Source organism: Ornithorhynchus anatinus, chromosome 1 (genome assembly GCF_004115215.2).
Source record: "Ornithorhynchus anatinus isolate Pmale09 chromosome 1, mOrnAna1.pri.v4, whole genome shotgun sequence".
NCBI lineage: Eukaryota > Metazoa > Chordata > Mammalia > Monotremata > Ornithorhynchidae > Ornithorhynchus > Ornithorhynchus anatinus.
Window position 1 is genome coordinate 179,808,232 of NC_041728.1, and position 27,910 is coordinate 179,836,141.

The following is a 27,910-nucleotide window of genomic DNA, read 5'->3' on the forward strand; positions in this document are numbered from 1 at the left end:
GTACAGTGCTCTGCACACACTAAGCGCGCAATAAATAGGATTGAAAGAATGAATAGGAGAGGAGCTGGCGTGGGGCTGGAGTGGACAGCGGGCACAGTTTCAACGTTGGCAGCCTCCGGACCCTCCACCCGCTGCCTCTCCGGACCCGGGAACGGTAGTAGGACCCGGGCGCTTGGTAGGTGGAGGTGAGGGGTTTGGGGAGAGGACGCGCTTACCGCCGGTGGGGGGTGGGCTGGCCGGGGCGACCCCCTCCAACTCTTCAAACGCCTCCTTGTAGCTGTGGAGGTGGGGCTGGGGGCAAGGTGAGGAGGAGGGGGACAAGAAAAGAGAGAGAAAGATCAATCTTGGGGGTGAGGATCACTGGACCAACGGCCGTTAGCCCGGCCTTGCAGATAAGCACGGGACCCTCGCCAGCCCGTGAACACGTCTGTCAACCCGCCCGCCCTGCCCGGCTGGGGAAGGGGCCCGGGAGCCCACCACTGGAGGCTAATAATAATAATAATGATAACATAAATATAATATTGGTATTTGTTAAGCGCTTACTCTGTGCCAAGCACTGTTCTAAGCGCTGGATACAAGGTGATCAGGTTGTCCCACGAGGGGCTCATAGTCTTAATCCCCATGAGGTCACTGAGGCGCAGAGAAGTAAAGTCACTTGCCCAACGTCACACAGCTGACACTGTGCTGGAGCCGGGGATTAGAATCCATGACCTCTGACTCCCAAACCCGGGGCTCGTTCCACTAAGCCACGATGATTAGGGGTATTTGTTAAGCGCTTACTGTGTGCAAAGTATGATTCTAAGAGCTGGGGTAGATACAAGGTCATCAGGTTGTCCCCACGTGGGGCTCACAGTCTTCATCCCCATTTTACAGATGAGGTAACTGAGGCACAGAAGTGAAGTAGCTTGCCCAAGATCACATAGTAGACGAGTGGCAGAGCCGGGATTAGAACCCATGTCCTCTGACTCCCAAGCTTGGGCTCTTTTCACTGAACCGCGCTGCTTCTCTACAGACTGTGAGCTCATCGTGATCATCCTGAATGACTGAATGAATCATAATGATGATGGTATTTGTTAAGCACTTACTATGTACCAGGCACTGTACTAAGCGCTGGGGTGGATACAAGCAAATCAGGTTGGACACAGTCCCTGTCCCACGTGGCACTCACAGTCTTAATCTCCCTTTTACAGAGGAGGGAACTGAGGGCCCAGAGAAGTGAAGGGACTTGCCCAAGGTCACACAGCAAAGAAGCGGCGGAGGCGGGATTAGAACTGGGTCCTTCTTGGGAATGAGAAGCGGTGTGGCCTCGTAGGTAGAGCACAGGCCTGGGAGTTGGAAGGATCTGGGTTCCAATCCCGGCTCTGCCACTCATCTGCTGTGTGACCCTAGCAAGTCACTTCACTTCTCTGGGCCTCAGTTCCCTCATCAGTGAAATGGGGATGAAGACTTTGAGTCCCACGGGAGCCAGGGACCATGTCCAACCTGATTACCTTGTATCTACCCCTGCGCTTAGTACTGTGCCTGACCCAGGGTCAGGGTTTAACAAGTACCATTTGAAACAAACTATAATAATAATAATAATAATGTTGGTATTTGTTAAGTGCTTACTATGTGCAGAGCACTGTTCTAAGTGCTGGGGGGATATAAGGATATTAGGTTGTCCCACGTGGGGCTCACAGTCTTCATCCCCATTTTACAGATGAGGGAACTGAGGCCCAGAGAAGTGAAGTGACTTGCCACAGTCAGACAGCTGACAAGTGGCAGAGCCGGGATTCGAACGAATGACCTCTGACTCCCAAGCCCGGGCTCTTTCGATAGATCCTGGGCCCCGTCTCCCTCAATGCCCCCTCACCCCACCCCATCTTGATCATTCCTGAGGAGAGGTAGCGTGGCTTAGTGGGTAGAGCCCGGGACTGAGAGTCGGAAGGACCTGGAGTCTAATCCTGACTCCGCACTCATCTGCTGTGTGATCTTGGACAGGTCACTTCACTTCTCTGGGCCTCGGTTACCTCATCTATAAAATGGGGATGGAGACGGTGAGCCCCAGGTGGGACAGGGACTGTGTCTGACTCGATTTGCTTGTATCTACCCCAGCGCTTAGTACGGTGCCCAGCCCACGGTAAGTGCTCAACTAATACCACAATAAAAATAATAATAATAACGGTATTTGTTAAGTGCTTACTACGTGCCAAACCCTGTTCTAAGCACTAGTTACAGGGTAATCAGGTTGTCCCACGTGGGGCTCACACTTTTAATCCTCATCCTACAGATGAGATAACTGAGGCACAGAGAAGTGAAGTGACTCGCGCAAGGTCACACGGCAGACAAGTGGCGGATTAGAACCCACGTCCTCTGACTCCCAAGCCCGGCTTCTTTCCCTTGAGCCACACTGCTTCCGTGATTATTATTCTCTGCGCCTCAGTTATCCCAACTGTAAAACGGGGATGAAGACTGTGAGCCCCACGTGGGACAGGGACTGTGTCCGACCTGACCACCTTGTAATTCCCAGGCGCTCAGTACAGTGCCCGGCACCGAGTAAGCGCTTAACAAATGCCATTTAAAAAAAATAAATCCGTGGTCTGGGAGGAAGGATCGGAGGAGGGGCCGGGCCGGACTGGACTCACCTCCCGGGGCCTCCCGCCGGGGTTGAGGGCGATGGTGAGGGCCAGCTCGGCCGGGACACACTGGACCGGCGAGCGGACCCCGGGGCTCCGGGGGGACGAGGGGGCTTCCGGGCCGGGGCCCCCGGGCTGACCCTCGCTAGCCGCACGTCTGCGCCCGGGGGCGGGGGGCTCCGCAGGATGCTTTTCTCTGGCCTGGACCCCTGGACGGGAGAGAGAGATAGAGCGGTCAGTACAACACGTCAGGAGGAGAAGCGGTCAGTCAGTCGTATTTACTGAGCGCTTACTGTGTGAAGAGCACTGGACTAAGCACTTGGGAGAGGACAATACAACAGGCAGCGTGGCTTAATGGCAACAGCCCGGGCTTGGGAGTCAGAGGACTTGGGTTCTAATTCCGGCTCTGCCACTTGTCATCTGTGTGACTCTGGGCCAGTCACTTAACTCCTCTGTGCCTCAGTGACCTCATCTATAAAATGGGGATGAAGACTGCGAGCCCCATCTGGAACAATCTGATCACCTTGTATCTCCCCCGGTGCTTAAAACAGTGCTTGGCACATAGTAAGCGCTTAACAAACACCGTCATCATCATCATCATCATCAACAACAATAATAATAATTTACAATAATGATGACGGTGTCTGTTAAGCGCTATGTGCTAGGCACTGTACTAAGCCCCGGGGTGAATACAAGCAAATCAGGTCGGACGCAGTCCCTGCCCACGCTGAGCTTACGGTCTAGAGGCCCAGAGAAGCGCAGGGACTCGCCCGAGGACGCACAGCAGCCGAGCGGCAGAGCCTGCCGTGTGACCTGGGGCAAGTCACTTCACTTCTCCAGGCCTCCGTTTCCCCCATTCAACAGAGTTGGTAGACACGGTCCCTGCCCACAACGGGCAAACAGTCCATCGGGCTCCTTCGACGGTATTTATTAATAATCGTGGTATCTGTTAAGCGCTTACTATGTGCCGGGCACTGTACTAAGCGCTGAGGTAGATACAGCCGATCAGGTTGGACACGGTCCCTGTCCCACGTGGCGCTCGCAGCCTCAATCCCCATTTTACAGACGAGAGGACCTAGGCCTAGAGAAAGGAAGTGGCTTGCCCAAGGTCACACAGCAGAGAAGGGGCGGAGGCGGGATTAGAACCCACGACCTTCTGACTGCCAGGCCTTTGCTCTATCCACTACGCCTTGCTCATCTTCAAGGAGGAGAAGCAGTCACAGCGCGGCTCAGTGGAAAGAGCACGGGCTTTGGAGTCAGAGGTCATGGGTTCGAATCCCGACTCTGCCACTTAGCTGTGTGACTGTGGGCAAGTCACTTCACTTCTCTGTGCCTCAGTTCCCTCATCTGTAAAATGGGGATTAAGACTGTGAGCCCACGTGGGACAACCTGATTTCCCTGTGTCTACCCCAGCGCTTAGAACAGTGCTCTGCACATAGTAAGCGCTTAACAAATACCAACATTATTATTATTATTATTCATTCATTCATCCAATCAATCGTATTTATTGATCATTTACTGTGTGCAGAGCACTGTACTAAGCGCTTGGGAGAGTACAATTCGGCAAAAAGCAGAGACAATCCCTGCCCAACAACGGGCTCACAGTCTAGAAGGGCACGGGGGAGACAGACAACAAAACAAAACAAGTAGGCAGGCATCATTAGCGTTAATATAAATAAATAGAACTATAGATATATATACGCATTAATAGAATAATAAATATGTACATATATTCACAAGTGGTGTGGGGCGGGGAGGGGGGCAGAGGAGAGGGAGGGAGTCGGGGCGATGGGGAGGGGAGGAGGAGCAGAGGGAAAGGGGGGGCTCAGTCGGGGAAGGCCTCCTGGAGGAGGTGAGCTCTCAGTAGTACTATTTACTGAGCGCTTTCCGTGTGCAGAGCATTGGACTAAGCGCTTGGGAGAGGACATTAAGACAATATAACAGACGCAACCAGCTTACAGTCTGGAGCGGGAGACAGGCATTAATGGAAATAAAGAAATAATAATAATAATAATGTTGGTATTTGTTAAGCGCTTCCTACGTGCAGAGCACTGTTCTAAGCGCTGGGGGAGACACAAGGGAATCAAGTTGGAGAAGGGGCGTGGCTCAGTGGAAAGAGCCCGGGCTTTGGAGTCAGAGGTCATGAGTTCGAATCCCACTCTGCCACTTGTCAGCTGTGTGACTGTGGGCAAGTCACGTCACTTCTCTGGGCCTCAGTTCCCTCGTCTGTAAAATGGGGATGAAGACTGTGAGCCCCACGTGGGACAACCTGATTCCCCTCTGTCTACCCCAGCGCTTAGAACAGTGCTCGGCAAATAGTAAGCGCTTAACAAATACCAACGTTATTAAGTTGTCCCACGTGGGGCTCACAGTCTTCATCCCCATTTTACAGATGAGGTAACTGAGGCACAGAGAAGTTAAGTGAATAAGGGATGTGGACCTAAGGGGTGTGGGGCTGGGATGGGGATGAAGAAAGGGAGCGAGTCGAGGCGATGCAGAAGGGAGGGGGAGGTGAGGAAAGAGGTAAACAGCCCTGGAGTACTGATGCTGATGATGGTACCTGGAAAGCACTTACTATGTGCCAAGCACTGTTCTAAGTGCTGGGGGAAAAACAAGGTTGTCCCACGTGGGGCTCACAGTCTTCATCCCCATTTTCCAGATGAGGGAACTGAGGCCCAGCGAAGTGAAGTGACTGGGAAGCAGCGTGACTCAGTGGAAAGAGCCTGGGCTTCCGAGTCAGAGGTCACGGGTTCGACTCCCGGCTCTGCCACTTGTCAGCTGTGTGACCGTGGCGAGTCACTTCACTTCTCTGGGCCTCAGTGACCTCATCTGTAAAATGGGGATTAACCGTGAGCCTCACGTGGGGCAACCTGATGACCCTGTATCTCCCCCAGCGCTTAGAACAGTGCTCGGCACGTAGTAAGCGCTTAACAAATACCAACATTATCATTAAGTCACACGGCAGACGAGTGGCGGAGCTGAGATTAGAACCCACGACCTCTGACTCCCAAGCCCGGGCTCTTGCCACTGAGCCTCGCTGCTTCTCAAGCTGATCACCGGAAGAGAGGGGCTGTGGGATGTGCTCCCTTCTCTTCCTCCCTCTCCCCCTCCTCCTCCTCCTCTTCTTCTTCTTCCTCCCCCGACCCGACCCCTCTGATCACCCCGAGTGAGCGTCGGTGGGCGGGCTGTTCTCCCTCCTCCGCCTCCCTCTCCTTCCGGTCCTCCCACTGAATGATAATAATAATGATGACGATGATGATGGTATGTGTTAAGCGCTTCCTTTGTGCCCCGCGCTGTACTAAACGCCGGGGTGGATACAAGCAAATCGGGTTGGACACAGTCCCTGTCCCACGTGGGGCTCACGGTCTCCATCCTCATTGGCGTGGGAGTCAGAGATCATGGGTTCTAATCTCAACTCCGCCGCTTATCGGCCGTGTGACTTTGGGCAAGTCACTTGGCGTCTCCGTGCCTCAGTTCCCTCATCCGGAAAAGGGGGATGAAGACTGCGGTCCACGTGGGACCACCTGATTACCTTGCATCTACCCCGGCGCTTAGAACAGTGCTTGGCACGTAGTAAGTGCTTAACAAATGCCAAATTGTTGTTATTTTATAGAGGAGGGAACTGAGGCTCCGAGAAGTGAAGTGACTTGCCCAAGGTCACCCAGCAGACGAGTGGCAGAGCCGGAATTTGAACCCGTGACCTTCTAAGCCGCCCTTTTCCTCAGCTTCCCCTCCCTTCCGCGTCACCTCGACTCGCTCCCTTTGCTCTTCCCCCCGCTCCCGCCCCACAGCACTCACGTATAAACGTATACATCTATAATTCTATTAATTTATATTGACGGCTGCTCACTTATTTTGATGTGTATAGATCTATGATTCTATTTATTTATATGGATGCCCCTTTACTTGCTTTGATGTCCGTCTCTCCCCTCTAGACTGTGAGCCCGCTGTGGGCAGAGATTGTCTCTCTTTATTACAGTAATAATAATAATAATAATGTTGGTATTTGTTAAGCGCTTACTAGGTGCAGAGCACTGTTCTAAGCGCTGGGGGTAGACACAGGGCAATCAGATTGTCCCACGTGAGGCTCACGGTCTTCATCCCCATTTTCCAGATGAGGGAACGGAGGCCCAGAGAAGTGAAGTGACTCGCCCACAGTCACCCGGCTGACAACGGGCAGGGCCGGGATTCGAACCCACGACCTCTGACTCCCCAAACCCGGCTCTTTCCACCGAGCCACGCCAAGCGCTTAGTACAGAGCTCTGCACGCAGCAAGCGCTCAACAAATACCACTGAATGAACGAACGAATACCCCCCGCCTCCTCACTTCTCCCCTCCCCCCGGCACGGGCCCCCCACCCACCCCATCCCAGCAGCGCGGCTCAGTGGGAAGAGCCCGGGCTCGGGAGTCAGAGGTCACGGGTTCGAATCCCGGCCCTGCCACCTGGCAGCTGTGGGACCGTGGGCGAGTCACTTCACTGCTCTGGGCCTCAGCTACCCCATCTGGAAAATGGGGATTAACTGTGAGCCTCTCACGGACAACCCGATGACCCTGCGCCTACCCCGGCGCTTAGAACGGTGCTCTGCACATAGTAAGCGCTTAACAAATACTAGCAAATAAATGCCCTCTCCGGGCCCCCCGGGGTCCAGCGGGGCTGCGGTGTCCGGGCGGAGCAGGCGGCCGGGCCAGATGGCCGGGGGACCGAGGGGAGGGATGCGTTTCCGTGGCAACCGCGTCAACTCTCGGGCAACATCTGGGCCCCGGGGGAAAAGCCGGGAGGGGGAGTCGCCAGTGAAGCGAAGGAGCCCCTCCTCTCCCACCCCCCTCCATCCTTTCCCAAATCCCGGATGCCTCGCTCTTCCTTCCCAAGCAGCTTCGTTCACCCATTCATTCATTCCATCGGATTTTTCGAGCGCTCACTGTGTACTAAGCGCTGGGACGTGGGCCATAGAGAGAGGCGATCCCTGCCCGACGACGGGCTCGCGGGCTAGGGTGCAGGGAAGCACCGTGGCTCAGTGGAACAATCCCGGGCTTGGGAGTCACAGGTCATGGGTTCGCATCCCGGCTCTGCCACTTGTCAGCTGACTGTGGGCAAATCACTTCACTTCTTTGTGCCTCAGTGACCTCATCTGTAAAAGGGGGATGAAGACCGTGAGCCTCACGCGGGACATCCTGATTACACTGTATCTACCCCAGCGCTTAGAACAGTGCTGTGCACATAGTAAGCGCTTAACAAACACCAACATTATTAGGAAGGGGGCTCCTCTCCCTTCCTCCGTGAGGGCCCGCGTCGGCTCTACCGCAGCGGGGCCCAGTGGGTAGAGTCCGGGCCCGGGAGCCGGAAGGTCCCGGGTTCTCATCCCAGCTCCGCCGCTTGTCTGCTGGGCGACCTCGGACGAGTCACTTCACGCGGCTCAGTGGAAAGAGCCTGGGCTTCGGAGTCAGAGGTCACGGGTTCGACTCCCGGCTCTGCCACTTGTCAGCTGTGGGACTGGGGGCGAGTCGCTTCACTTCTCTGGGCCTCAGTTACCTCATCTGCAAAATGGGGATTAACTGTGAGCCTCACGTGGGACAACCTGACTCCCCTGTATCTACCCCAGCGCTTGGAACGGTGCTCTGCACATAGTAAGCGCTTAACAGATACCAACATTATTATTCTCTAGGCCTCAGTTCCCTCATCTGGAAAATGGGGATGGAGAGTGTGAGCCCCGTGGGGGGCAGGAACTGGGTCCAACCCAGTGATCTACGCCAGCGCTTAGAACAACTCCTGGCCCGTAGTAAGCGCTTAACAAATAATAATGTTGGTATTTGTTAAGCGCTTACTACGTGCAGAGCACTGTTCTAAGCGCTGGGGTAGATACAGGGTCATCAGGTTGTCCCACGTGAGGCTCAAAGTCTTCATCCCCATTTTCCAGATGAGGGAGCTGAGGCCCAGAGAAGTGAAGTGACTTGCCCACGGTCACACAGCTGACTAGCGGCAGAGCCGGGCATTCGAACCCATGACCTCTGACTCCCAAGCCCGGGCTCTTGCCACCGAGCCACGTAATTATTATTATCACTAACTCTCCCCAAGTCCTCTCCCAAGCTCTAAGTCCAGTGCTCTGTACACAGTAGACCGTCAGCTCCTTGAGGACGGGATCATGTCTACTAACCCTATTGGACTCTCCCAAGCGCTCAGCACAGCGCTCCGCACACAGTAGACTATTAGATAAATGAGCACCCGTAACGTGTCACTGTACTGTACTCTCCCAAGTGCCTAGTGCAGCGTTCTGCACACAGAAAGTGCTCAATAAATACAATTGAATATATGAATGAATACTAACTCCTCTGTACTCTTCCCAGTGCTCAGCACAGTGCTCTACGCTCAGTAGACTGCTCGAAAAGTAGCACCGATCGATGGATCGACTGGTAATTGCAAGAAAAAAAATCCTCCAGCAACTGAACCAAATCAGGTCTTCCCCTGCCAACCAAACAGACGCAGCGTGGCCCGGTGGAAAGAGTCTGGGCCTGGGAGCAGAGGACCTGGGTTCCAATCCCGGCTCTGCCACGACTGCCGTGTGACCTTGGTCAAGTCACTCCCCTTCTCTGGGCCTCAGTTACCTCATCAGTTAGGTCGGGATTAAGGCCGTGAGCCCCACGTGGGACAGGGACTACGTCCAACCCGATCATTTTAAACGTACCCCAGCGCCTGGTAATTAATTACGGTATTTGTTACGCGCTTACTATGCGCTGAGCACTCTTCTAAGCACTGGAGTAGATACAGGGTAATCAGATGGTCCCACGTGGGCTTCACGGTCTAAATCCCCATTTTTACAGATAAGGTGACTGAGGCAAGAGAAGTTAAGTTAGAGAAGCAGCGTGGCTCAGTGGAAAGAGCCCCGGCTTGGGAGTCAGAGGTCATGGGTTCGAATCCCAGCTCTGCCACCTGTCAGCTGTGTGACTGTGGGCAAGTCGCTTCACTTCTCTGGGCCTCAGTTCCCTCATCTGAAAAATGGGGATGAAGACTGTGAGCCTCACGTGGGACAACCTGATTATCCTGAATCTCCCCCAGCGCTTAGAACAGTGCTCTGCACATAGTAAGCGCTTAACAAATACCAACATTATTATTAAGTGGCTTGCCCAGGGTCACCCAGCAGACGAGTGGCGGAGGCAGGATTCAAACCCATTACATTCTGACTCCCATGCCCGGGCTCCTTCCACTAAGCCACGCTGCTTCTCTGTTGCTTCTGGTACAGTGCCCGACGTGTAGTAAGCGCTCAACGCAGAGAAAAATTTTAAAAAACCCCACCAAAACTGGGTTTATCCACTTGATCGTTCTATTTTCTGCAGAACAGAATGGACCCGTTTCTGAAAACTCTGTTGTGAGCGACTGCTGGGAGGGAGAGAGGGCTCTTACCACAGCCAAGAAAAATTTCATTACATGGAAAATTTTCTTATAAAGGAGTTGGTCCCAGAAATGTTTTCCTGAAGCGGTATTTTCCAGGGGGGCCTCTGCACGTCCATGATCTCACTCCCCGGCCCAATATCCCGGGAAGAAGTGACTCGCCCAAAATCATGCCGCGTGGCCAAGAGGAGAGAGCGTGGATCCGGGAGTCGGAAGGACCCGGGTTCTAATCTCGCTGTTTCTTGTTGCGCCGTACACTCCTAAGCGCTCGGTACGGGGCTCTGCGCGCAGTAAGTGCTCGATAAATACGATTGAATGAATGAATGCTGTGCGATCCTGGGCAGGTCACTTGACTTCTCTGGGCCTTATCTATAAAATGGGGAGGGAGACTGTGAGCCCCTGGTGGGACGGGGACTGTATCTGACCCCATCTGCTTGTACCACCCCCCAGCGCTTAGTACAGTGCCTGGCACATAGGAAGTGCTTAACAAATACCACAACTATTATTATTTTTATCTTTACTACGCCATGGGTGGGAAGTCCAGCTGGGGGCAGCTCGGCTTGTACTTTATATCCACCTCTGTTATTTTATTTATTTGTGCTCCTGTCTGTCTCCCCCGCTGGAGACGGGTGAGCTCGTCGAGGGTCCCTGTTTATTGTTCTATTGGACTCTCCCGAGCGCTTAGTACGGCGCTCTGCACCCAGGAGACGCTCCATAAATACAATTCACCGACAACCTGATTTTCTCGTATCCACCCCAGCGCTTAGTACAGTGCCTGGCATATTGTAAACGCTTAACAGATCCCTTCAGAACTCACACACGCACACCCCCCCGCCACGAACACCACATCCCCCCTGCTTTGAGTCATTTCTCTCCCTCCTTTCCTACCCCAACTCCTCCTCCCTCTGGCTCACCCGCCTCAGTCCAGAGCGCTGACGGGACCAATGACATTATTATTATGATTATTATTAGGTTATCTGTTAAGCGCTTACTATGTGTCAGGCACCGTCCTAAGCGCCGGGACAGATGCAAGCAAACCGGGTAGGCCACGGTCCCTGTTCCCCGTGGGGTTCACAGTCTCCATCCCCATTTGACAGATGAGGGAACTGAGGCCCAGAGAAGTGAAGTGACTGGCCCAAGGTCACACAGCGGACAAGAGGTAGAGTCGGAATTAAAACTCAGGTCCTTCTGACTTCCAGGCCCTGGGGCTCTCTCCACTATAGTTAATCAAGTCGAGAAGCAGCGTGGCTCAGTGGAAAGAGCCCGGGCTTGGGAGTCAGAGGGCGTGGGTTCTAATCCCGGCTCTCCTGCTTGCCCGCTGTGTGACTTTGGGCAAGTCACTTCACTTCTCTGGGCCTCAGTGACCTCATCTGGAAAATGGGGATTTAAACTGTGAGCCCTGAGTGGGACAACCTGATCACCTTGTATCCCCCAGCTCTTAGAACAGTGCTTTGCACACAGTAAGCGCTTAACAAATACCACTATTTATTTTTATTTTTTTATTTTACACCATGCTTCTGTCCCCTCCACCCACAGGGCAATTAGCCTGTTGGATGACCTTGGGCAAGTCACTGAATAACAATCGTAACGCTCACTGAAGCATTGTAAGGGTTTTCTCTGCACCAAGCACTGTACTAAACACTAGTTGGGGGGAGACATTAATCTCCCTAAATGAGTGGGAGAGACTAATAATGTTGGTATTTGTTAAGCGCTTACTATGTGCAGAGCACTGTCCTAAGCGCTGGGGGAGATACAGGGGAATCAGGTCGTCCCACGTGAGGCTCACGGTTAACCCCCATTTTACAGATGAGGTCACTGAGGCCCAGAGAAGTGAAGTGACTCGCCCACAGTCACATAGCTGACAAGTGGCAGAGCCGGGAGTCGAACCCATGACCTCTGACTCCGAAGCCCAGGCTCTTTCCACTTTCCGCTGCTTCCCCTACCCCCCCACCCCTCCGGCTGCCAGGACAGGAGGCAGGGGGATGGATTAGATGACCTCTGTCCAACCTCCCCCACCTAGGGTTCTTGGATCCCATCAGGTAAGCGCTGGGGTAGAAACAAGTTAATCAAGTCGAGAAGCAGTGTGGCTCAGTGGGTAGAGCCCAGGCCTGGGAGTCAGAATCACAATAATAATAATGTTGGTATTTGTTAAGCACTTACTATGTGCCAAGCACTCTTCTAAGCGCTGAGGTAGATTCAAGGTCATCAGGTTGCTCCACATGGGGCTCACAGACTTAATCCCCATTTTACAGGTGCGGTAACTGAGGCACAGGGAAGTGAAGTGACTTGCCCACAGTCACACAGCTGACAAGTGGTGGAGCTGGGATTAGAACCCACAACATCTGAGTCCCAAGCCCCTGCTCTCGCCACTAAGCCAAGGACCTGGGTTCCAGCTCTGCCACAAGTCTGCTGGGTGAGCCTGGGCAAGTCACTTCACTTCTTTGGGCCTCAGTTTCCTCATCTGTAAAAAAAGGGGGATTAATACTGTGAACCCCGCGTGGGACAGGGACCGTGTCCAACCCGATTACCCCAATGCTTAGAACAGTGCTTGGTACATAGTATGTGCTTCACCAATACCATCATTATGATTATTTTTATTATCAGGTCAAACCCAGGCCCTGTCCCCTATGGGGTTCGCAGTCTAAGGAGGAGGGAGAACGGGGATTGAATCCCCATTCATTCATTCAGTCTTATTTATTGAACGCTTACTGTGTGCAGAGCACTGTACTAAGCGCTTGGAATGTACAATTCGGCAACAGATGGAGACAATCCCTGCCCAAGGACGGGCTCACAGTCTAAAAGGGGGAGACAGGCAGCAAAACAAAACAGTTTGCAGATGAGGAAACTGAGGCCCAGAGAAGTGAAACAACTTGGCCAAGGTCACAGGGCAGTCTGGTGGCGGATCCAGGATTAGAACCCGGGTCCCCTGAGCCTCGGTGCTCTTTCCCCTCCACCGTGCTGCTCCGTAACCTCTCTGAGCCTCAGTTTCCTCACCTGGAAACGGAGGGTGTGCTACCTGTTCTCTTTCTTTCTAGACTGTGAACCCCACGTGGGGCGGGGACGGGAGCCCACCTAATTATATCGCCCAATCTAGCAAATTTATTGAGCTGTTACCGTATGCAGAGCACCGCACTAAGCACTTGGGAGAGTATACTAGAACAAATCCTTCCCCTGCCCAAAATGAGCAATCTCCAGATTATCCCCAAAATATTGTTTTAGAGGAAGCAGCATGGCCTGGAGTGGATAGAGCCTGGGCCTGGGAGTCAGAAGGACCTGGGTTCTAATCCTGGCTCTGCCACTAGTCTGCCGTGTGGCCTTGGGAAAGTCACTTCACTTCTCTGGGCCTCAGTTACCTCATCTGTAAAATGGGGATTAAGATGTGAGCCCCACGTGGGACAGGGACTGGGTCCAACCCTATTTGCCAGTGTTTAGTACAGTGCTTGGCACAGACTAAGCGCTTAACAAATACTAACGCTGAGAAGCATTAGAAGCAGTGGAAGGAGCCCGGGCTTGGGAGTAAGAGGACACAGGTTCTAATCCCAGCCCCGCCACTTGTGTGCTGTGTGACCTCGGGCAAGCCAGTTCGCTTCTCTGTGCCTCAATTCCCTCATCTGGAAAATGGGGATAAAGACTGTGAGCCCGACATGGGACAAACTGATTACCCTGTTCCTACCCCAGCGCTTAGAACAGTGCTCGACAAATAGTAAGCGCTTAACAAATACCATCATTATTATTATCATTCTAGACTGTGAGCCCATTGTTGGGCGGGGACTGTCTCCATAATAATAATAACAATGTTGGTATTTGTTAAGCGCTTACTATGTGCCGAGCACTGTTCTAAGCGCTGGGGTAGACACAGGGGAATCAGGTTGTCCCACGTGGGGCTCACAGTCTTAATCCCCATTTTACAGATGAGGTAACTGAGGCACCGAGAAGTTAAGTGACTTGCCCAAAGTCACAAAGCTGACAAGTGGTCGAGCATCTGTTGCCCGACTGCACTTTCCAAGCACTTAGTACAGTGCTCCGCACATGGTAAGCGCTCAATAAATACGATTGAATGAAATGAATGAATGTTCCATAAACAGTAAGTGCTCAATAAATCCGACTGAATGAAGAATAATAATAATGATGGTATTATTAAGTGCTTACTATGTGCAAAGACTGTCCTAAGCACTGGGGGGAAGATACAAAGTGATCAGGTTGTCCCACGTGGGGCTCTCAGTCTTCATCCCCACTTTCCAGATGAGGTAACAGAGGCCCAGAGAAGTGAAGCGACTTGCCCAAAGTCACACTGCGCATTAGGTGGCGGAGCTAGGATTAGAACCCACTACCTCTGACTCCCAAGCCGGACTCTTTCCACTGAGCCACGCTGCTTTCCCATTAAATACTGTGATTATTATTATGATGATGAGTTCTTTCCACCTGAGGCCCACCCAGCCCAAGACATTCCGGAGTGGGGGGTGGGGGGCCCGTTCTTGGGGGTCCCTTGAGGGTGGGATGGGGTGTTCGCCATGCTCTCCGTAGCTACATCGGTCGCAGCAGTGACAGGGAACAAGGCTGGGTTTTGTTGAGGGCTCTGACAACCTCAAGGTCACCCAGCGAGGCCCCGGGGAGAGGGTGGGGAGGGGCTTCTCGCCCCCATTCATTCAATAGTATTTACTGAGCGCTTACTATGCGCAGAGCACTGTACTAAACGCTTGGAATGCACAATTCGGCAACAGATAGAGATGATTCCTGCCCAATCACAGTCTAATCGGGACCCCATCACCTCCCCTCCCCACCTCGGACCCCCACTTCGGCCTCCACCTCCTCCATCCATAGGGGCTGGGCTAATAATATTGGTATTTGTTAAGCGCTTTACTATGTGCCGAGCACTGTTCTATGTGCTGGGGTAGACACAGGGGGAATCAGGTTGTCCCACGTGGGGCTCACAGTCTTCATCCCCATTTTACAGATGAGTAACTGAGGCACCAAGAAGTGAAGTGACTTGCCCTGTGAGAAGCCACACGGCCCTACTGGCCAGAGCCCGGGCTTGGGAGTCAGAGGACGTGGGTTCTAATCCCGGCTCCGCCGCTTGCCTGCTGGGTGATCTTGGGCAAGTCCCTTCACTTCTCTGGGCTTCCGTTCCCTCATCGGAAAAATGGGAATTAATAATAATAATAATAATACTAATAATGATTGTACTTGTTAAGTGCTTACTACGTGCCAAGCACTGTTCTAAGCACTGGGAAGATAGAAGGTAATCAGGTTGTCCCTCGCGGGGCTAACAGTCTCAATCCCCATTTGACAGATGAGGTAACTGAGGCACGGAGAAGTTAAGCGACTTGCCCAAAGTCACACACCTGACAAGTGGCGGAGCCGGGATTGCGAGCCCCAGGTGGGACGGGGCTGCGACCAACCTGATTTGCTTGGATCCACCCCAGCGTTTAGAACAGTGCCTGGCGCAAAGTCCGTAACAAATACCATAATTATTAAGCTCATTGAGGGTGGGGAATGTGCTGTTTACTGGTCTGTGGGACTCTCCGGCACTTAGTGCTTTGACCTGCACACAGTAAGGCTCAATAAATATGATTGAATGAATTAATAATAAATATGGTATTTAAGACGACTGAACTAATAATAATTATGGATTTGTTAAGGACTATGTGCCAGGCACTGTACTAAGCGCTGGGGTAGATGCAAGCAAATCGGATTGGACAGGGTCCCTTTCCCACACGGGGCTCAGTCTCAACCCCGCTTTCCAGATGAGGTCACTGAGGCCCGGAGAGGGGAAGCGACTGGCCCGAAGTCACACAGCAGGCAAGGGGCGGAGCCAGGATTAGAACCATAACCTTCCCGAAGTCCGGACCCGGGCTCTCTCTGCTACACATGCTGCGCGTGGCAGCTGCAAGGAGGGTTTGCTGCCGCTGCTGCGACGTGTGATTGTTTCCTGGCAGAAGCCCCCGGCAGGAACAGACGGTCCCATTGATTTTCTAAGAATAATCATGACGCAGCCCGCCCGTTTGGGAAGGGCCCGGGCTGCTGCAGTCTGGCTCCAGCCCCGGGTTCAAGGAGAGGAATCGACTGGCTCCCTTCGCTCTAATAATGATGGTACTTTTTTTTTAAGCGCTTACTATGTGCCAACCACTGTTCTAAGCGCTGGGGAGATACAGAGTCATCAGGTTGTCCCCCTGGGGCTCGTGGTCTTCATCCCCATTGTACAGAGGGAGGGAACTGAGGTACAGAGAAGTGAGGGGACTTGCCCAGAGTCACACAGCCGACAAGGGGCGGGGCCGGGATTGAGAACCCACGACCTCTCACTCCCAAGCCCGGCGTTCTTGCCACTAAGCCACGTTGCTTCTATTTTATTTTTAATGGTATTTGTTTAAGTGCTTACTTGTGTGCCAAGCACTGGTCTAAGCACTGGTGTAGTTACAAAGTTATCGGGTTGTCCCGTGTGAGGCTCACAATCTTCATCCCCATTTTCCAACTGAGGTAACCGAGGCACGGAGAAAGCGAAGGGACTTGCCCAAAGTCACACAGCTGACGAGTGGCAGACAGCTGGGATTAGAACCCACGACCTCTGACTCCCAACCCTGTGCTCTTCCACTAGCCACGCTGCTTCTCTTCACCCGGTCCCAGCCCTGCAGCACTTACAATCCTCATCTGTCATTTCTTTATTCTGCGCCATGTCTCTCCCCTCTCTAGACTCTAAGTTCATCACGGATAGGAATGTCACGTTATCGTTGTGGGGTACTTTTCCAAGCGCTTAGAACGGTGCTCTGCCCACGGTGAGGCTCGATAAATACGACTGAATGAATCGAATGAATGAATGGACAGTGAGCGTTCATTAAATACGATTGAATGAATTGAATGAATGAATGGACAGTGAGCGCTCATTAAAATACGATTGAATGAACTGAATGAGGAGGGGCAGGTCTGCGTGAGGAGGCAGCGGTGGAAGGAAAAAGAGCCTCATCTGTTCCCGGGAGGAGTGGGAAGGCCGGAGAGGGCCGGACCATCAGACCCCGGCCTGGAACGTGGCCCCCTCTCGCGGCGCCCCCACCCCACCCCGAGGAGGGGAGAATGAACGCTTCCCCACCCCCTGCGACCACTGGTAGAGCAGGGACCCTCCGAAAGCGGAGGGGGCGGGGGGGGGCTGCAGCGAGCCCCCAGTGACGTTCAACCTCGGCCGGGGCCTCCCGTCATGCTCTGCTCCCCGGCCCTTGTCGGCCCCGCGCCCACGTCTTCTCCCACGGGAACATTCCTGGGCCTACCCGCCCCTGGGCCTCCCACTCTCTACAGGTCCCACATCCTTCGCTTCCCAGCTCCAGCCCAACTCCTCCAGGATTGCCGTCCTTGATCACCCCACTGGCCCCTTCCCCTCCCCAGGCTGGGCCTTGACGTTCCCAGCCCGTCGTCTCTCGGCGCGGGGCTGGGGACGCTGGGGGAACGGGGGAGAAGCCCCAGGGGAGGGCAAGGGCCAGGACCGGCTGCCGGGGGTCCTGGAGAAGGAGTGACCGCGCACCGTCACAGCACTGCTGGCCCAGAATAAAAACAGTAATAATAACTGGGGTTTTCGTTAAGCTAATGTGTCAGGCACTGTGGTAAGTACTGGGGGGAGATGCAAGCAAATCAGGTTGGACACCAGTCCCTGTCCCCCGTGTGGCCCTCCCAGTCTTGATCCCCATTTTCAGATGAGGGAACTGAGGCCCGGAGAAGTAAAACTGACTTGCTCAAGGTCACGCAGCAGACAAGTGGCGGAGCTAGGATTTGAACCCACGTCCTCTGATTCCCAGGCCTGGGCTCTTTCCACTAGGCCACACTGCTTACTATGCCCCCCCGTCCCGCAAGAGATGCCCCCAGCCCCCGACAGGATGCCTAACGCCCCCCACCCTCCCCAGCCCTGGCTCCTGCAGACGCCCCCCACACCCGTGCCCAACCCTGCATCACAGGCAACAGCTCGTTTCCCACAGCCCCAGCTCAATTTCACATAGCGGTGGAGGAGGGACGCGTGGATAGTAATCATTAATAATAAGAACTGTGGTATTTGTTAAGCACTTCCTATGTGCCAGGCCTTGTACTGAGCGCTAGGGTGGATACAAGCATATCGGGTTGGACACAGTCCCTGTCCCACGTGGGCTCACGATCTCAATCCCCATTTGCCAGATGAGGGAACTGAGGCCCAGAGAAGCAAAGTGAGCAGCCCAAGATCCCACAGCAGACAAGCAGCAGGGGCAGCGATTAGAACCCAGGCTCCTTCTGACTCCCAGGGCCAGGCTCTAGCCACTGGGCCCCGTTGCTTTCCACAAACCTCTCTGAGGGTGGAGTGTGGTTCCCCCCTCCCCAGAGTTCACTACTTTTCTGGCCTCACCGAGGTGCAACCAGGAAGGAAGAGCACCAGGGGCACAGGGAGAGGAGCACCAGGAGCACCGAGGAGGAAGAGAGGCGGCCTAGGGGCTGGAGAATCCATCCAGAGAAGGGGTAAGAAGAGCGGGATGTCCGCGGGAGGGGGGTATGATGGGGAAAATAAATAATAATGTTGGTATTTGTTAAGCGCTTACTGATGTTAAGCGCTGGGGTAGATACAGGGTAATCAATGGTCCCACGTGAGGCTCACAGTTAATCCCCATTTTACAGATGACGTAATGAGGCACAGAGAAGTTAAGTGACTTGCCCACAATCACACAGCTGACAAGGGGGCAGAGCCGGGAAAAGGGGAGGGCGGGTACTTGGAGAGGGAAAGGGGAGACCCTCCCAATCATTGCAGGAGAAGTGATGGCTGCCGGGTGAGGAGGGTACAGTACCCTTAGTATAGTGCTTTGCACACAGTAAGCACTCAATAAATACCATAGAATGAATAATAATCACAATCGTGGTATTTGTTAAGGGCTTACTAGATGCCGGGCACTGTTCTAAGCGCTGGGTGGAACTAAGTGAATCGGGTTGGTCACAGTCCCTGTCCCAGCTGGGGACTCACGGTCTTCATCCCCATCTTGCCGGATGAAGGAACTGAGGCCCAGAGGAGCGAAATGACTTGCCTGAGGTCATGCAGCAGACAAGTGGCAGAGCTGTGATTAGAACCCAGGTCCTTCCTGATTACTAGGCTTTTGGTCTAGCCACTAGACCACACTGCCGGGAGGGGATTGGGGTGGGGAGGCTTCCTTGCCTGGACTGGGAGTGGATGGGGGGAGGCAGGGGGACACCCCACTTCTCACAAACTGGACCCTCCCCCAGGGCTCAGGTACCATCCTTCAGCCAGTGGCCATGCAGCCCGGAGAAGCCAGCACACAACCACACAATCACACCATGATGCGTGCAGGGGAGGAGGAGAGAAAGGTAGGAGAAGGGGAAGACAGGAAGGAGAAATTGAGGACTGGGATGGGGAGAAGAGGTGGAAATAAAGAGAGGATATGGGAGAGGGAAGGACAGGCGAAGCCAAGGGAAAGAGGCATCGGTGGGATAGGCCGGAGAGTCGGAGCCGGGTGTGGGTGATGGAAAGGGAAGATGGGGAGAGGGAGGGCAGGAGGAAGAAAAAGAAGAAGGAAGAGAAGGGAGGAGGGAAAAGAAAGAGGGAAGAAAGGGGGAGGGAAAGAACGGAAAGAGAGGGTGGAGAGATGGAGGAGGAAGGAAAGAAGAAGGAAGAGAAGGGAGGAGGGAACAGTTAAAGGGAAGAAGATGGGGAAGAAAGGAGGGAAAAGAGACAAGGAAAGAAGGAAGGAGTGAAAAGGGGAAAGGGGGAGGAGGGGAAGATGAAAGATGTGAGGGGGGAAGACAGGAGGAAGGAGAAGAGAGGAAGGAGAGGGGAAGAAGGATGAGGGAAGAGGTAGAGGAGAGGAGGGGAAGAAGAGGAGGAGAGGGAAGGGAAAGGGAGAGGAGAGGAGGAGAGGGAGAGAAGGGGAAAGGAGGGAGAGGAGGAGAGAGGAGGGCAGGGAGGGAAGAGGAGGGAAGGGAGTGAAAGAGAAGGGGAGGGAGGGAGGAGAAGAGGGGAAGGAGGAAGGGGAGAGGAAGGGTTTGGAGATGGGACAGGGGAGAGGAGAGGAGAGGAGAGGAGAGGAAGAGGAAGGAGAGGAAGGAGAGGAGAGGAGGGAGAGGAGAGGAGAGGAGAGGAGAGGAGAGGAGAGGAGAGGAGAGGAGAGGAGAGGAGAGGAGAGGAGAGGAGAGGAGAGGAGAGGAGGGAGGAGAGGAGAGGAGAGGAGAGGGAGAGGAGAGAGAGGAGAGGAGAGGAGAGGAGGAGAGGAGAGGAGAGGAGAGGAGAGGAGAGGAGAGGAGAGGAGAGGAAGAGAGGAGAGGAGAGGAGAGAAGGAGAGGAGAGGAGAGGAGAGGAGAGGAGATGAGAGGGAGAGGGAGAGAGAGGAGGGAGGAGAGAAAGGAAAGAGGGAGAAGGGGGAGAAGGGGAGGGGAAGAAGGGAGAGCCAAACCAACCGGAACAAGAGGAGGTTCTGTGTTGGCGGGCTGGGCCAGGAGGACGTAGGCCTCCCGGCGGGTCTGGAGGTCCCGGAGTGGGCCAGTGTGGCTGGCCGGAAAGCCAGATGGGTCGGCGGAGGGACGGAAGGGCACGGAGGGGCCCCAACGGACATACATGGGACAGACACGGGACAGACGACACAGAGGAGGATGGAGAGGAAACAGGCGTGAGAGAGGGGCCGAGGGGCCGGTGGGCCAGGGCAGGCCGGAGGGGGCCTTTCCTCCCCCTGCCGCCCCGCTGCGAGACCCGTTTGCCCCTCTGGACCTGGCTCCCTCTCATCATCAGACCATCAATCCGTGGTATTTAGTGAGCGCTTAGCTTGTGTGCCCGAGAACTGGGCTAAGCGCTTGGGTGAGGACTAGAGTTGGTAGACATGATACTTGCTCTCAAGGAGTTCACAGTCATACTGTGCGCAGAGCACTGCTGCTCAGCTCTTGGGACGAGGACAAAGGAGTTGGGAGACATGATCTCCGTCCTCAAAGAGTTCACAGTCTGCTGCATGCAGAGAGCTGTGCTAAGTGCTTGGGAGAGTATATATGTATATATGTACATGAGAGTATATGTGCATATATGTACATATTTACTATTCTATTTGATTTTATTAATGATGTATATATATATATATATCTATATCTATAATTCTATTTATTTATATTGATGCTACTGATTCCTGTTTAGTTTTACCTGTTTTGTTTTGTTGTCTGTCTCCCCCTTCTAGACTGTGAGCCCGTCGTTGGGTAGGGACCGTCTCTATATGTTGCCGATTTGTACTTTCCAAGCGCTTAGTATCAGTGCTCTGCAAGCCGATAAGCGCTTAATAAATACGAGGGAATGAATGAATGAGAGTGAGCTACAACAGAGTTGTAGCAGGATTGCTGCCCACAAGGATCTGACTGTCTTAGAGAAGGGAGACAATCAAACCAATTCCTGAGAGGGAGAAGTTGTAAAGTAGAAGATGCGGACAGGGAGTGCGGTGGGGCTGGGATGAGGGAGCAAAATGCTTAATGGGTCTCTGCCCAGGTGCTTTATCGACACACATCGGACTGAGCGTGAAGAGATTATTCAGGGAAGGCCTCTTGGAGGAGGTGGGCTTTTCAAAAAAGACTTTGAAGCCGGGGGAGAGCAACTATCTGGCTGATATGAGGAGGGAGGACGTTCCGGGCCAGAGGCAGGATGTCGGCGAGGGGTCGGCGGCGAGACAGAGGGAGATGGAGGACAGTGAGGAGGTTGGCGTTAGAAGAGCGGAGTGTACGGGCCGGGTTGGTGTAGGAGAGCAGCCGAGGTGAGGAAGGAGGGGGAGAGGTGGTGGACGCTTTAAAGCCGATGGTGAGGAATTTCCGTTTGATGCAGAGGTGGATGGGCTACCGCTGGAGGATCTTGAGGAGCGGGGAGGACGTGATATGAACGTTTTGTAGAAAAATGGATACCATGGATTGATCGCTAGGAGTGGGCATGATGACTGAGGGAACAATAATATTATGGTATTTGTTAGGCGCTTAACTGTGTGCCAGGCACTGTCTTTAGCGCCTGGGTGGATGTCAGCAAATCAAGTTGGACACAGTCCCTGTCTCCCGTGAGGCTCACAGTCTCAATCTCCATTTTACAGATGAGGTAACTGAGGCACGGCCAAGTGAAGTCACTTGCTGAGGGTCGCAGAGCAGGACATGTGGAGGAGCCGGGATTAGAACCCATGACCTGTCACGGGGCTGGGGTGGGGTGGGGAGACAACTAGAGACACCCCAGCTCCGAAGCAGTGGGCCCACACTCGCTCTAGGTTTTCATCGCTCAAAATCTCCAGGTCCCTCCCCCTCTGACAGCGTGAGCTCTTTCATTCAATAGTATTTATGAGCGCTTACTATATGCACAGCACTGTACTAAGCTCTTGGAATGTACAATTCGGCCACAGATAGAGACAATCCCTGCCCAATGACAGGCTCACAGTCTAATCTGAGCTCTTGTCAGTCAGTCAGTCAGTTGTATTTATTGAGGCTACTGTGTGCAGAGCACTGTACTAAGGCTTGCTTGCAAGAATACAATAGAACAACCTAACAGATACAGTCCCTGCTCTCAGCCTTCTGGGTGACCTCCCAGCCTCCTGTCTCTCCCCACTCCGATCATACTTCACTCTGCTGCCCGCATCATTTTCTACAAAAACTTTCGAGCCACGGTTTCCCCTCTTCGAGACCTGCAGGGGTTGCCCGTCAACCTCCGCATCAAACGGACACTCCTCACCGTCGACTTTAAAAGCAATTAATTCCCCTCGCCCCCTCCTACCTCACCTACTTCAGCCGTTGCTCGCACACATCGCTCCTCTAATGCCAACCTTCTCACTCTGCCTCCATCTCGTCTGTCTCGCCGCCAACCTCTCGCCCACATCCCGCCTCTGGCCTGGAACGCCCTCCCTCCTCAAATCCACCAGACAACAAACTCTCCCCGCCATCAAAGCCTTATCGAAGGCCCATCTCCTCCGAGAAGCCTTCCCTAAGTCCCACTTTTCCTCATCTCCCACTCCTTTAGGAGTCACCCCTGTAAATACTATTGAATGAATACTTTGATCTGACCCCTTCCTCCCCATCTCCCAGCCCCACGGGACTCATGTCCATAACTGTAATTCATTTATTTCTAGCACTATCCATCTCCCCCTTAGATTGTAAACTCCTTGTGGGCAGGGAATGTGTCTGTTTCTTGTTGAAATGTACTCTCTCAAGCGCTTCGTACAGTGCTCTGCATACACAGTAGGTGCTCAATAAGTATTATTGAATGAATGAACTCTGTTGTAGTGTACTCTCCCGGATGCTTTTAACTGTTCAATAAATACAGCTGATCGATTGGCTGGACGCTGGGACGGAGGGGTGAGAGGGGGCGGGAGTAGGGTGAGGAGGTGCAGGAGAACACTGTGTTTCTTAGCGTGGAAAGGCACGGACGGAAAAGTGCCTTGGAGGAAGTCGGGTGGCAGATGACGGGGGATGACTTGACCTTGGGGGGTCAACGGGGAGAGAGAGAAAAAGTTGGGATTGAACCGATCCATCGATGGTATTAACCGAGCGCTTACTATAAGCGAAGCACCGGACTAGGTGCCTGGGATAGTCAAACAGACACATTCCCCGCCCACAGCGAGCTTACGGTTTAGAAGGGGAGACGGACATGAGTAGAAATGAATAAATGACAGATATGGACGTAAGTGGTGCGGGGACTGCGAGGTGGGGATGAAGAATGGGAGCAAGTCAGGGCGACGCAGAAGGGAGCGGGAGAGGAAGAAAGGAGGGCTTAGTCAGAGACGATTCAACATTCATCCCCTTCTCCGCAACACGTTAGCCAACCTTGGCTTCACTGACTCCGTCCTCTCCTGGTTCTCCTCTTCTCTCTCTGGCCGGTCATTCTCAGTCTCCGTGGGCTCCTCCTCCCAACCCCTAACTGTGGGGGACCTTCAAGGTTCAGTTCTTGGTCCCCTTCTGTTCTCCATCTACACTCACTCCCTTAGTGAACTCATTCGCTCCCACAGCTTCAACTATCATCCATACGTGGATGACACCCTAATCTCCATCTCCTCCCTTGTTCTCTCTCCCTCCCTCCAGGCTCGCATCTCCAGCGTGGATCAGTGGAAAGAGCCTGAGCTTCAGAGTCAGAGGTCATAGGTTCGACTCCCAGCTCTGCCACTCGTCAGCCGTGTGACTGTGGGCAAGTCACTTAACTTCTCTGTGCCTCAGTTACCTCATCTGTAAAATGGGGATTAACTGTGAGCCTCCCGTGGGATGACCTGATTACCCTGTATCTTCCCCAGCGCTTAGAACAGTGCTCTGCACCTAGTAAGCGCTTAACAAATACCAATATTATTATCTCCTCCTGCCTTCAGGACATCTCCACCTGGCTGTCCACCCGCCACCTAAAACTCACAATGTCCAAGACCGAACTCCTTACCTTCCCTCCCAAATCCCGTCCTCTCCCTGACTTTCCCGTCACTGTGGACGGCACTACCATCCTTCCCGCCTCACAAGCCCGCAACCTTGGCGTCATCCTCGACTCCGCTCTCTCTTTCACCCACACATCCAATCAGTCACCAAAACCGGCCAGTCTCACCTTCACAACATCGCCAAGTTCCGCCCTTTCCTCTCCATCCAAACGGCTACCGCGTTAGTACAATCACTCATCCTGACCCCACTGGATGACTGCATCAGCCTCCTCTCTGATTTCCCATCCTCCTGTCTCTCCCCATTTCAGTCTACACTTCACTCTGTGGGCCTGGATTTTCTTTCTACAGAAATGCCCTGGGCATGTCACCGCCCCCCCCAAAAAACCTCCAGTGGTTGCCTATCAATCTTCGCACGAAACAAAAACTCCTCACTCTTGGCTTCAAAGCTCTCCACCCCCTCGCCCCTCCCACCTCACCTCCCTTCTCTCCTTCTCCATCCCAGCCCGCCCACACACTCCGCTCCTCTCCCGCCGCTAACCTCCTCACCGGACCCCTGGCCCACATCCTACCTCTGTCCCGGAATGCCCTCCCTCCTCACATCTGCCAAACTAACTCTCTTCCCTCTTCAAAGCCCTACTGAGAGCTCCCCTCCTCCAGGAGGCCTTCCCACACTGAGCCCCCCTTTTCCTCTGCTCCTCCTCCCCCCATCGCCCCGACTCCCTCCCTCTGCTCTACTCCCCTCCCCTCCCAAAGCACTTGTGTATATATGTACATATTTATTATTCTATTTATCTTATTAATGATGTGGATATGTCTATAATTCTATTCACTGATATTGACACTACCGATGCCTGTTATCCAAGTTCTTGGGAATGCTGGGTTCTGCTCCAAGCAGCCCCAGCAGTCTCAATCAGTCAATCAACGGAACTGATATACTTTACACTCCCAAGTGCTTATTCGTTGCTTTGCATACAGTAAGCGCTCAATAAATACCACTGAATGAATATTCCTTTTTTTTAAATGGTATTTCATAAGCACTTACTATGTGCCAGGCGCTGTTCAAAGTGCTGGGGTAAATACAAGTTAATCAGGTTCGACAGAGTCCCTGTCGCACATGGGGCTCACACTCTTAATCCCCAATTTACAGATGAGGGAACTGAAGCCCAGAAAAGTGACTGGTCACACAGGTCACACAGCAGACAAGTGGTGGAGCTGGGATTAAAACCCAGGAGCTCTGACTCCCAGGCCCAGGGTCCTTAATAATAATAATAATAATGATGATGATGATACTTGTTAAGCACATACTACGTGTCAAGTACTGTTCTACGCTCTGGGATAGATACAAGGTAATCAGGTTGGACCCAGTCCCTGTCCCATGTGGGGCTCACAGTCTTAATCCCATTTTACAGATGAGGTAACTGAGGCCCAGAGAAGTGAAGTCCACTTGCCCAAAGTCACACAGCAGACAAGCGGAAGAGCTGAGATTTAGAACCCAGGTCCTTTTGACTCCTATGCCTGGGTTCTAGCCACTAGGTCCTGCTCCTTCTACTAGGCCACGCTGCTTCTCTTTATTGAGCGCTTACTGTGTGCTAAGCGCTTGGGAGAGTATAATGGGACAGAGTTAGCAGATATATTTCCTGCCCACAATGAGCAGCTCACGAGCCCTGCCTGCCCCAGCGCTTTCCCGGCCCCTCTCCATGGGCTGCCAGAGGTCAGACAGCCAAGTGATGTCATCAGCTTCCAGGGCTGGAAAATGGGAAATCTCAGAGTCACATACTGGGCGGGGGTCCCCAGGTCTCCGCCCCCGCCATCCCCGGCCCAGTAGCAATCGCCCCCCATTGAGTCACCACCTCCTGTTCCCCCTCAGCTGAAGGGATGTGGAACCCTCTTCCTGTTTCCCAGACACGGCCTAGTGGCTACAGCCCGGGCCTAGGAAGCAGAAGAACCTGGGTTCTAACCCCGGCTCCGCCACTTGCCTCCTGGGTGACCTTCGGCAACTCACTTCACTTCTCTGGGCCTCAGTTCCCTCACCTGGTAAATGGGGATTGAGGCTGTGAGCCCCACGTGGGTCGGGGACTGTGTCCAACCTGATTTGCTTATATCTCCCCCAGTGCTTAGTACAGTGCTTTGGCACTTAGAAAGCCCTTAACAAATACCACAATTATTATTATTATTCTACGAGACTCTAAGGGCCAGTTTCCCTCATCTGTAAAATGGGGATTAAAACTATGAGGCCTATGTGCGACAGAGACTGTGTCCAACCTGATTAGCTTATTTCTACCCCAGTGCTCAGAACAGTGCTTGACACAAAGTAAGTGCTTAACAAATACTATTATTATTATTATTATGTTATTATTGCTCCCGACCCCACCCCCTCTAGGCCTGCTGGGAGCTCAGGCCAGCCAGACCACTGACTGCTGAGGTATGAAGGGTCTCGGCTCCGGGTTTTCTATGCTCTATGCTCTTCTCTGTGTCAGCCGTTCCGCTCCATTCATCATTCAATCAATCGTATTTACTGGGTGCTTACTGTGTGCAGAGCACCATACTAAGCGCTGAGGAGCGTCCAATACAACAAAAAACAGACACATTGCCTGCCCACAAGGAGTTCACAGTCAAAAAGGGCACCTCCTTCCTCCAAAATCCAGTCAGGCTGGAACCCTGCTCCCCCGGCTCTTCTGGCAAATCGTTTCTGTTTCAAAAAAACCCTGTTCCCGCAGTCCATGGCAAACCCTAATAATAATAATAATAATATAATTCTGGTATTTGTTAAGCACTTAGTTTGTGCCAGGCACTGTACTAAGCTCTGGGGTGGATACAGGCGAATCAGGTTGGACACCGTCCCTGTCCCACGTTGGGCTCACGGTCTCAATCCTCACTTTACAGATAGAGAACTGAGGCCCAGAGAAGTGATGGGATTTGCCCAAGATCACAAGACAGGTGGAAGAGCCGGGATTAGAACCCATGACTTTCTGACTCCCAGGCCCGGGATCTATCCATTATGCCATGCTGCTTCTGAGCCCTTCCGGCACCATGGCAGATCTGGTCCTCCTGCCTCGAATTCCTCCAGCCCAAGGGCCCGGGGACGTAATAAAGATAATAATAAAAACTGTGATATTTGTTCAGCACTTACGATGTGCCAGAAACTGTACTAAGCACTGGGGTAAATACGAGATAATCAGGTTGGACACAGTCCTCGTCCCAGATGGAGATCAGATTCTTAATTCCCATTTTCCAGATGAGGGAACTGAGACCCGGAGAAGTGAAGTCACTCGCCCAAGGTCACAGAGCAGACAAGTGGTGGAGCCGGGATTCATAATAATGTTGGCATTTGTTTAAGCGCTTACTATGTGCAGAGCACTGTTCTAAGCACTGGGGTAGATACAGGGTAATCTGGTTGTCCCATGTGAGGCTCACAGTCTTCATCCCCATTTTACAGATGAGGTATCTGAGGCACAGAGACGTTAAGTGACTTGCCCACAGTCACACAGATGACAAGTGGTGGAGGCGGAATTCGAACCCATGACCTCTGACTCCCAAGCCCGGGCTCTTTCCAC

At 53.2% G+C, this 27,910-nt stretch overlaps 1 protein-coding gene across 1 annotated transcript in view; it reads right to left on the minus strand.

Moving 5' to 3' along the window:
• Positions 1–27,910, minus strand: part of LOC100682128 (tensin-like) — a gene marked incomplete at its 5' end in the record, with an annotated part of 70,122 nt that overhangs the window by 40,074 nt on the left and 2,138 nt on the right. Inside the window, 2 exons of the mRNA XM_029063038.1 lie at positions 216–291; positions 2,625–2,824. Of these exons, the coding sequence (XP_028918871.1) occupies positions 216–291; positions 2,625–2,824 (276 nt within the window). The remainder of the gene's footprint in view (positions 1–215; positions 292–2,624; positions 2,825–27,910) is intronic.